Source organism: Vulpes lagopus, chromosome 10, assembly GCF_018345385.1.
Source record: "Vulpes lagopus strain Blue_001 chromosome 10, ASM1834538v1, whole genome shotgun sequence".
Classification (NCBI taxonomy): Eukaryota; Metazoa; Chordata; class Mammalia; order Carnivora; family Canidae; genus Vulpes; species Vulpes lagopus.
This window is the reverse complement of record NC_054833.1, coordinates 20,143,069-20,153,727: the sequence shown is the minus strand read 5'-3', so window position 1 is coordinate 20,153,727 and position 10,659 is coordinate 20,143,069. Positions and strand designations below refer to the sequence as shown.

The 10,659-nt window shown below is 55.1% G+C and overlaps 1 protein-coding gene across 1 annotated transcript; it reads right to left on the bottom strand.

Annotated features, from left to right (window-relative positions):
• Positions 1-731: 731 nt before the first annotated feature.
• On the bottom strand, positions 732-9,782 carry NRN1 (neuritin 1). The gene is made up of 3 exons (XM_041771813.1): positions 9,526-9,782; positions 5,169-5,313; positions 732-1,876 (listed from the first exon to the last, which is right to left on the bottom strand). Exons 1-3 carry the CDS (start codon positions 9,578-9,580, stop codon positions 1,648-1,650), a joined length of 429 nt encoding a protein of 142 aa, XP_041627747.1. The 5' UTR covers positions 9,581-9,782; the 3' UTR covers positions 732-1,647.
• Between the last annotated feature and the right edge of the window lie 877 nt (positions 9,783-10,659).

Sequence of the window (10,659 nt, the reverse complement as noted above, 5' to 3'; positions counted from 1 at the left end):
TCTCCCCTGCTCCGTGCACTCTCCAGTGTTTACTTCTCTCTAAGGCCATGCGGGGCCTATAAATAGGACAGGGGGAAGCAGCTCGACTGCAGATCAATAGGGCCCCGTCTCCTCGCCTTGTCAGCTGAGCTGCCTTATTAATTATGAAAGGATTCACCTGAGCCCTGCCAGGGACCACAGCCTCTCCGCGGCCCCTCTGCTGGAGCCCTTAATGGTGGTTGGTCCGCAAGCTGCGTCCGGCCACCGCAGAGGAAAAGGCGAATCGTGGTTAGGACCCGGCCTGCGCGGACCGGGGTTAGGGCTCCGACCCGCCTGGGGCGGGGGCCACAGGCTGGGGACTGGCCTTGGGTCTAGGTGAGCTGTAAGCCCCCCCACCCCCACCCCGCACAAGTCCCATTCCCCCTGAAACCTCCTCTAGAAAAGATCTCTGCTTTTTATTTATTAAAAAAAAATTAAACTTCCTCTTTCTCTTCTTGAAGTAAACAGAATTTCGAAAAAGTGGCAAAGTGACCTAGTCGAAGAGGGCCTGCTGGAAGACCGTAGGCCGTCGACCCGCTTGCCAACAGGTGCATCCGTCCTCCGGCATCCTGGGTCCCTACAGGTAATCAACCGCGGGGCAACCGGGCCAAGAAAGCAGGCTTGGGGCAGGAAACAAAACGACACCCCCATTTCAAACAATAACTTTTATTTTATACTTCTCTATACTTTGTAGCAAATCTTTTTTTTGCTGAATTTAATTTATAATAAACTTTTTAAATTACATCTCTCTCTTTTTTTTAAAATCAAGGCTCTTTTATGTCAAAATCTTTTTTTTAACTATATTTTAGATTAACATTTAACATCCCCCCCCCTTGTGATCTATACCGTTGGATATTCAGTATTACTGTATGTGTAACAGCTAAAAGAAGAGGGGAAATAAAGGCAGTGGACTTGGAAAGATGTATCGACAACAGCAGGTAAAGCTTAACCTCTCAGTGACATTAGCAGCGATTCTTCTGGAAGCCTTTACCTAGACACCCGAGATTTCCTCAATCCCTTCCCTCTCTCCCTCCTATCCTTAAACCACAAAGCCAACAATCTGTCCTTTCACTTTCCTCGAGGAGAAATGTGCAGTGGAAATGATCAAAACAAGATACTGTGGAAGAAAGACGTGAGCGTGAGTTATTCACCATATGCTTCCCTCGTGGACATCTCTCTTGAATTCATTCCCCTGGCCTTCTCCTCTCCTCTCTTTCTTATTAGGAGGAGCCCATCATTTGTCATGTATTCACATGATTAATATAGTAGGTGGCCCAGGGCCGTTCCTGAGATTCTTGTGCCAAAAAAAAAAAAAAAAAAAGATTAAAATTAAAATTAAAAAAAAATGGGGGTGGGTTTGCCGTTTTCTTATTTTTGAGTGAAGACGGACTAAAGCTGAGGTCCGATTTTGGCTGTGCTTGCTTGCTCACTGATTGGTAACATTTGGCAAATGAAACACAAGGAACCCAACGAAATCAAAAAGGAGAATCAGGATTTCCCACAATCCTATATGAGTGTTTTCAGCATCACAGAGAATCACAACGTCCCCAAAGAACGAATGGATCTTCCTCTCGATTTCCGGGAGCATGGAGTGAGTGGGTGGGCGCACGGGGGGAGCCGGCCCCGCGCTCAGAAGGAAAGCCAAGTCGCTAAAGCTGCCGAGAGAGACACCAGGAGCAGAGGGAGCGCCGGGAGCAGGGACCCCGCCGCCCCGTTGCCGCTGCCGCAGAGTTCGAATAAGCTGCCTTGGATGTTGAGGTTTTTGGATTCTTTTCTCAGTTTATCCCACATATCTTTCGCCCCTTCCTGGCAATCCGTAAGGGCTGTGACCGTGCAGCTGTGGAAATCCTCCCAGTATCTGGCGAGGAATAGAACAAAACGGAAGCAGGTTGACTTTGGGGGCGCGGGGAGGACCCGGGCCTGCGCCCCTGCGCCCCTGCGCCCCTGCGCCTCCCTCCACCTCGCGGCCTCTGCAAACCCCTCCGGGCGCCACCTCCCACCTCCCCTCCACCGCCGAGACCTAGCGCGGCTCTCCCCACACCTCGGCCCACCCTGCAAGCCACCCTCCGAGGGCAGAGGCCGCCCCGGCGGCGTCTGGTCTCCCTTTCCCGGCGGGGACCCAGCAGCCGGGAGCCGGGCCGCACCCGCTGCGCCGCGCTGGCACCTCGGCCTGCGCAAACAGATTGCTCGTCCTCCTCGGGGAAAGCTAGGAAAACAGTGCTAAGCCTTGCAAGCTGCCGCCCATTAATGCCTCTTAGCTTGCAAGATGGGTTACTCGCTCAGAGCGCGGCCCTCCCCGCCTGGCTTCTCAGATCTCCTCCCCCTGGTCCCTTCCGTGTGCCACCCCCCTCCTCGCTGCGGTATCCCCTCGCCTTCGCCCGCACTCTCCCTCCTCCCTTCCTTTTGTTTCCCGTTCATCCTTTCCCCTTCCCTTCTTTGTCTTCCTCCTTTTCCCTCCCCTCGGTTTTCCTCTGTTCGGCTCCTCACTTCCCCTTCCTCCTCCTCTCCCCCCTCCTCTGCGGCCCTCGGTGGCCCTGGCCTTGCTCTGCACAGTCCCCCCGGCTCACAGTCGGTCCGGAGACTCCTGCCTGCCTGTCCCCGCCCCGAGTCGGTCGGTGAGTGTCGGTGCCCTGGGGTCAGCTCTGCAGCCACCACCTGCTCGGGCCAGTCTCCGTGCGCCCGGCCCCTCCTCTTCTCCTTCTCCAAGGTCTCCCGCGGGCTGAGACCCCAGGAAGCCCCCACCCCACCCCCCAGGGCCTTCCCGGTGTAGTAGGCAGCCCCCCAGTCCGCGACTCCGGTGGGTGCGGCGTTGGTGCCCAAGGGCTGCCAGCCTTCCAGGGCCCCCGCTCCCCGCCTCTGCCCGGAGCCCCGCGCCTTCCTCCTCAGCCTCTTCCTCCCCCCCCTCCCTCCCCCACCCCGGGCTCAGCTCCTAGCCCCGCCCCCACAACCTTCAACCAACCTGTCCTTTTTTATTGTCCCCCTTTCTTCCGAAAACCCAAAATAGATCCCGAGACTAAATATAATTCCAACCCGTGATCGATTCCCGGGGCGCTGTCTCCTTTCGGCACTGGGTCGATCTGTGCGTCTAGCTAACTCCGGGCTGGCTCCCTTCACCCGGGCCTTTGGCGCCAGGTCACCAGCGACCGCCCTCCGCGCAGTGCCGTGGTGCTTTCTCTTACCTCTCCCTGCTGCTCGCTAGCCTGGACTGTAAGAGCGTTGAAGGCAAGCGCCGTGTTTGATTTATCCTGGTTTCCACTCCCACCCCATCTTCTGGCTGATAGCAAAGACAGAAATGCTTGTTGGATTGCCTTGAGCTCCGGCTGGTTTCTAACCACCTTTGCGAGTCTCTAATTTACGAGGCCTGGGGAGCCTGAGCACAGGGCTCCCGGGTTCCTCAATTTATAATAAATAGCAAGATTTAGAGACACTAAGAGGTGGAGGGACACCCCTTTGCAGTCATTGCACCTCCCAAAGGATATCTAAATCTCTCCATCCTTTAGGCATGCCCAGATGGGGACAGGACCCTCCTGGAAGAGGAATAGAGTGGAAAAGAGCAGATATGGAACTGAGAGGGGGGGTTTTCTTCAGCAGAGTGTTGAGCACTAATGAAGTGGGAGCCCAGACCCAGCAGTGGCCTGCAGCCTTTGGGGAGCGGGGAGGGAGAGTCCTCCTCACTTCATCCTCCAGGACCAAGTCCTGCTAAAAAAAAATAAAAATAAAAAAAATTTAAAATAACTTGGAATAACTGAATTTTGACAAATGATAGAAAATTTGGACTGATCTACAACTAACCTTTTGTCAAGTGTCAGAGAGGCTTACCTATCATCAGACATTTGGAATAAAGTAGGTGGGTGTGCAATCCAGGTCCAGCCTTTTGTCCCTTTTCTGATAGGAAGGTACCAGTTACTTAGCTGCCCTAGCTTTTGGTGGATACCAGGGTATTTAGGACGGGGTCTGGAAAAATCGATCCCCATTTATTTACTCATCATTTAAACAAATCAACATCCCCTCCCCAGGACTTAGGGCGGGAACAGGGACTTCACTGTAACGAAATGATGGTGCAGAAAATCATTTCTTCAACGTATGGGGAACAAGGAACACCTCTTCCTTGGCTCTTTGGTAAGGGCCATTCCTGGGTGAGGGGTGGGAATTACAGCTCTTTTTGAAAAATAAAGTAAAATAAAACGTGTGTATGTGTGTGTGTTGCAGAAGCTGGAGGCACTCCTAAGGTCTGTAGCAGCTAAAATGTCATTAGTCTACCACAGTAGGGCTCTAAGCTAGTTACTTCCTTTTGCCAGTGGGAGCAGTGCTTTCCAGCCAAGCTCTGGGAAAAGCCACTGGACTTGGCCATAAACTCCTTCTTAGCCCTTAGCTGCCCTGGCTTGGGGGATACCAAGTGGAAGCAGAGAGGAAGGCGGGGGCGGCAAGGAGAGTGGCTATCCTAAACCTCCAATCTGCCACAAGCCCAGCAGGATGGTCACCGGATGCCCAGGACATAACTTTTCTTGGGCCAAACCATTAGCACAAAACAAAATATCCTTTCAGCCTCTCTCTTAGAAAGAGAAAGAGGGACCCGCGTTCCCTTGCCTGCACCCAATTGTTCTTGGTGTGTAGTGGAAGGGGGATTTATCAGGGGAAATGGACAAAAAAAAAAAAAAAAAAAAAAAAACAACAACAGGGGAGTGACTTTTCCTTTATGCAAACCTAGTATTTCCTAAAACGCTCCTTGAACCTGAACCAACTGTTCTTCGGAGAGCACCCAGCAGTCCACTAGTTCACGTAGGAAAAAAAAAAAAAAAAAAAAGAATGAAGACTGCCTCCAAGTCGAGCAAGGAAGTGGAGCAGCTGTCTCTGGTCCCTGGCTCCGGATTCCAGGTCCAGGCGTTGAGCTCCCGTGCCTGGGTGCGGGTGAGGCTGCGCAGGGCTGGGCCTGGCCCCCGCGGGGGAGGATCTTCCTCTGCCCAGCTCAGGCCACAGGATCCTCCTGGGCAGCGCAGGCCCTGGCCAAAGCCGGAGGGCGAGAGCCCAAAGCCCAGCAGGCTCGGATTCGCGCTGGCGGGGACTTCAGAGCGCAGGCCCGCCGGCCAGCCCTCTCTGACCTCAGCAGCGCCCCCCAGACAAAAACCTAGCAGGCCAAAGAGGACACTTACGTGCACACGGTCTTGATGTTCGTCTTGTCGTCCAGACCCTGCGGGTAGTTGGCCATGCTGTCGCCCAGCTTGAGCAAACAGTCCGAAAAGCCCTTAAAGACCGCATCGCACTTGCCCGCTGCTCTCACGGCCTGTACCAGGTACGCTGCGGGGAGGAGGGGACACCGGTCAGCAGCGTCGTCGCGACCCTGCCTGCCCTGCAGCGCTGCGCGGGGCCCCAGGGTGAGAGGTGAATGGGAGCTGGGGCCCGAGAATCACTGACCCGCCTCCAACTACTGTCGGGTGACGACTGTCCGCGGGTGAGCGGGTGCGGGAGGGGGAGGCGAGTCCATCCCTTTCCTGCAGCTCCCTCCCGCATCTCGCTCAGCATCTTTTTCTGTTTCCATCGCCCCCTCTTCTCACCTCCCCCGTCTCTTTTATTTCTCTCTTTCTCCTCACTCCCTCCTTCGTTTCCCAACACTTCCCCAGCAAGCCCGTCCTGGCTCTCGCGGCGCAATCTTTGCATTTCGGAGGTGACGGGGGTGGGTGTAACGACAGCAGAGTGCGGGGGCGCGGAAGGGGTGCGGGGGCGGCAAAGCTTGCGGCCGCGCAGCTGGACCGCAGGCCCCGTCGTGCCAGAAAGCCTCGGGCGGGGGCTTGGTGGGTGCTCAGCCAACACTGCTGAATTGATTACACTAATAAAGTCTCTGGAAGCCGGCAGCAGCCATCGACGCGGGTTGTTTCATTGTAAAGCTGATTGCCTCCCGCGGAGTAGGATCGCCCTCCTAGGGAGACTGGCACGCGCCCTCCCCACCTCCACCCCTACCCGCCCCCCCCCCTCCTGGGGAAAGAGCAGCCTCTGTGTCCGGAGACTGGGCGGGGGGTGATGAGTTGGTCTGGGTAGTCCGGGCCGGGCGGGGAGTCTCGGCTGTGTTTGCTCGGGTGACCCCGGGTTACCTCCGCCGGGGGCCGTATCCTCACGGCCACATCCTCTGTCCGAGTCTCAGCTCCCCGCACACCCGGAGAAACCAAAGTCCCCAAACGGCCTGCGGCGGGTGGGACGCATTCTTTCCAGGCCCCAACCCTGCAGGGCGCAGGTGGCAGTCGCCCCGGGGCTCTGCGCTTCCAGCTCCGGGTTCCCTCCAGGGGGTGAGGCAGGGGGAGGGGGTGGCGGGTGGGTTAGCGGCCGCCACCGCGGGGAGCAGGGGCGCGGGAGGAGGGAGGTAACCCCAGCCGCACCGAAGTCCTCGCTCCTGGCCTCCAGGCGGCCAAGCCCCACGGCGCCGGACTGCCGCTGCCAAGGCCATTTCTGCCCATCCCAAGGCCAACCCAACAGACTAAACGCTCCCTTGCCCTCCGCCAAAAGCAGGCGGGGGGTCGGGGGGGGGCGCAGGAACCGCTGATCCGAGCTGTTGGGGCTACAGGGGAGCAGAGGGTTGGGGCCTCCAGTGCCCGGGACCCCGAGCGCCCGCTCCCTCCTGGGCAGTGTTCTGGCCTCCACGGCCTGTGTGTGAATGTCTCCAAGGAGGGCTAGACACCTCGCTGCCCCCGCCACCCCGCAGCCGCTGGTCCCCAGAGCCGGGCCAGAACCAGACCGAGAGGGAAGGTGACCGAACCTGCAGCAGCCTCCGGGAGCTCCGCGTTTGCAAATTGCTGCAGGAAGAGCTAGGCGGGCCTTGCGCTTTCTAATCCGGAACGGGAAGCTCTGGGGAAGGGACTAAGGTTAACTTCGACCTCGGCTCCAGCAGATACGTAAACCTTCACGAATCTCCCTCCCCACCCCACCCCCACCCCCAAATATGAAAAGCCCTTGCAACTGCAACGTAGAATAGAACATTGAGATAGAATAAGCCGATCTTTGTTCTACTAGGATGCGGTCACAACGAAACGAATCCCACACGTCCTCCTCTGTCATGCATGCCACAAATGCAGCTTTGCAGCCCCAGAACCAAGGAAAATACAGTCCATCCTCCCCTCCCCCACCCAGCGCCCCGTCTCACCTTACCCTTTATCTCCACCCCTAAAACTCAGTGGCGAGAAAGTAGCCTTTAAGATGCACGGACAATATTTTAAAGGGGGGACCCGGGGCTCGATGGGGGCGGGAAGCGCTCCCGTCACGGTTTCTTTGCGGGAGCTGCTGGAGGAGAAGACCCTCCACACCGCGCATGTGTGAGTGTGTGCGTGTGTAAAATAAGAAGTCGTGAAAAAAAATTTTTTTTTTTTTTTTGCAACTATAACTGCTTCGTCTCTAGTTGGCTGTGGGAGGACTGTAGCTTGCGCGCGGGACGTGTTTGGAGGCTCGTGCCTCCGAGCAGGTCACACAGCCCATGCGACCCTGGCTGTCCTCCCTGAGCTCGGCTTCCGCGGGGCTCGGGCGGGCGACCTGGGCTCCTTTCCTGTCCTCCCTGGTGTCCGCGTCTTGTGCCCTTTCCATCCGTTCATTCATTCGTTCAACCTCTCATTCATTTCAAACTTCCTCCCGCGTGTCTTCATTTCTGTCCGCCACCCTCTCCGTCTCCCCGTCCCTTCCCAACCCCCCACTTTTGTTGCCAAATGTCAATGATTTGGGACAGCTCCCAGCCATGAATTAAAGATTGAGGCTCTGGTACGGGAAAGGGCAGACATTCGGAAACAAACATGCTCCATTTCAATTCCACAGCCAACAAATGGTCATTTGCGGGCCGAGGTTAATGTGTTCCAAGCATATCCCGCATGCACAATCGCTCTTTTTTTTTTTTTTTTTTAACCCCTCCTAAGTAAGGTTATTTCCCTCCAGGAAACAGAGCCCCAAACCTGCTCGGATTAAAATCCCTATATTAAAGATAACTGCTGTCTCCTGCTCTCTAAAAATTTGCAGGCTAATTGCAAAATGCCCCATTCACTTATTCCCCACATTTAAGGAATTTGCTGCAATTAGAATTTTTAAATTTTATTGAATCTCTTTGCACTGATGTCAAAGATTCAAAAGAACCAGATTCAAAATATCAAATCATTTCCTAGGTTTAAGGGAAAATACCAACATCCTGCACACAGTCTAAAATCCCTATAATGCCCATGCAAAAAAATATGCATACACAAAATCATGTCAAATACATTTAAAAACCACTGCAAAAGAATCCATTTTAATGTATAGATAAGTCCAAACCCTATTTCCTCCACATTTCTCCTGGGGAAAATATTATGCATTTCCTGCTGCCCCATTCCTTAAAGCATCCTCCTACCCAAATACTGCAAGGGTTTGTCTGTAAAGAATGCTACAGCCTGAAATGATAGGAGGCAACAATTCCCTCGTCTCCAGAAAACCCGTTTGAAGAGTTTCTATTTTTTCTCTTGTCCATTCTATTAATAATCTACTTCACTATCACTTTTAGGTCAGGTTAATTAATGCTCCAACCTGCATCGCAGAAGTGGGGTTTCTAGTGCTGCCTTCCTTCCATCACGAATTCCTCATTCTGGATGGAAAAAATGTGAACTTTTAAAAGCCCCAAAACAGTGTAACTAGGACTCAACATTCCTTAACAGAAAATGGGGACTAAACAAATCGGTCATAATTAACCCCAAACAAACAAAAATAACAACCCCCCCATGTGACATATTGCAAACACTTCTTAACCCTTTCCTATATATATAAAATTGGATACCTATGTGGCTTTCCACATAGGACAAATATTCATAGAAAATTATATCCATGTCTATTTGGCTATATTCAACCTCCTCAGTGACAAACATATTAAAAGATGTAGTCTGAGGTTCCCTATCATTCTCATTTTGCCCCCGAGCCGGGTCTGCGGTGCCCGGTGCAAACGCTGCAGCTAGAATATGGGGGGTAGGGGGGCGGGTGAATGACAAAGTTCTAAATGCAGCAGTCTGAGCCCCGAAATATCTTTGCTTTCTGCACATAAACTTTCCATTCTAGCTGCCTAGCCATCTTGTTCCTGCATTCACCTTTCGACCCTTCAAAATAATACCTTGCAGCATCGCAGGGGCCAATGCATTGCCCCAGAGCGCAGGAAACCTGGTCTACCCCGAGAAAGGGAAGCAAAAATGGACGTGCGCTTTGGGGTTTGGGGGGGGGTGTGCAAAAACCAGGGGAAAAGCCCCCTCCTGAAAACGGCCAGCTGCATACATTTCCTGGCGAACGTTTGGAGTCTCTCTCTCTCTCTCTCCTTTTTCTTTCTTTCTTTCTTTTTTTTTTTTTTTTAAGAAAAGCCAGCCCGGGACGCACGAGTCCCTAAGAGCCGATGCCCCCACCCTTGGGGGCTTGCCGGCTTCTCCGCACCCCCGGAGCAGCCGCGGGCCAGTCGGTCCCCCTGGGCGCCGCGGGCCGGCCCGGCTGCCGCCTGCCACCAGCCGCAAGCCCGGCCCGGCGGCCACTTACCTATTTGCACCGCGAGGATCAGTGAAATATATCTGCCGTTCAACTTAAGTCCCATCCTACGTTTAGTCAAACCATTTGCGACCGCAGACCTTTAAATAGTTAGTTTAGAGAACGCGGGGGAAAGCTGAAAAATAGGCATTGCCAACAAGTTCCAAGAGCGACGGAGACTTTATGCACGGGGAAGGCAGAGGGAGGAGAGAAAGAGAGGGAGCGAGGAAGAGAGAGAGAGAGAGAAAGAGAGAGAGAGAGAGAGGCTCAGAGAGAGAGGGGGGAAGAGCTGGGAATGGTTCACTCCATTAGGAGGGGGCGGAGGAAGTACAGCCTCACGCCCACGAGCAGGCCTGACGTGGGGGATGACACGGAATGATTTTTTTTTTTTTTAAATAAAGACACCTTGGTAGAGAATCGCCATTTATAGTCATCAGGAGCTGGAATTAATCAGATATCTCCAATTAATGTGCGGTCCAAACGAATTCTCGCCTCCCGGGGGTGACCAGTTCCCGGTCCCCGCGGTCACCCCCGCCTCCTCGCTGCTCGCGCGGGGGGGGGCCCCCCCAACCCCGCCTCCTCCCTGCGCGGAACGGGGGCTCCCTCTCCCCTCCCCGCCTGGAGCCGGGGAGTCCTGGCGCGCCCACTCGGTTGTTGCAAGTTGCTTCCCCCTCCTCCATCGGCTCCACGGAGAATCCAGCCCCTCTCCGTACGGTGCAGTGGGATTTGAACGGGCCAGATCCGGAGAGGGGAAACAGCTAAAGCAGCTCTATTAATTGCACACCCCCGCTCAGCCTCCTGCCCCCCTGCACCTGCCTCCCCTCTTTCTCGCCGGAGCCTCGGCTGAGCTCCGGGCGCAGCCTAGGGCGCGTGAGCACACACTCACGCACACACCCGCGCACGCCTCCAGCCGAGCGCCCCCGTGCCCGCCTGCTCGCAGCGCAGCGCACGGGAGCGCGCGCACACGCCCAGGCCCCGGGGGTTTGGTCCGCGCGCTTGGGGTCCCCCCCCAAATCCACATCCTCGCTTGCCCTGACGCCGCAGGGGGCGAGACCCGAGACACAGCGGCACCTGTTCTGGGGGACCGGAGGGCACGGAGAAATGAGCCTCTCTGCAAAGAGGATTGTCCCGGATACTAGAGATGCG

Coding starts and splice junctions, on each gene's coding strand:
- NRN1 (XM_041771813.1), bottom strand. CDS start 9,580: ATGGGACTTAAGTTGAACGGCAGATATATTTCACTGATCCTCGCGGTG. Junction 5,314..9,525: donor GATCCTCGCGGTGCAAATAG/GTAAGTGGCCGC, acceptor TCCTCCCCGCAG/CGTACCTGGTACAGGCCGTG. Junction 1,877..5,168: donor AACATCAAGACCGTGTGCAC/GTAAGTGTCCTC, acceptor ATTCCTCGCCAG/ATACTGGGAGGATTTCCACA.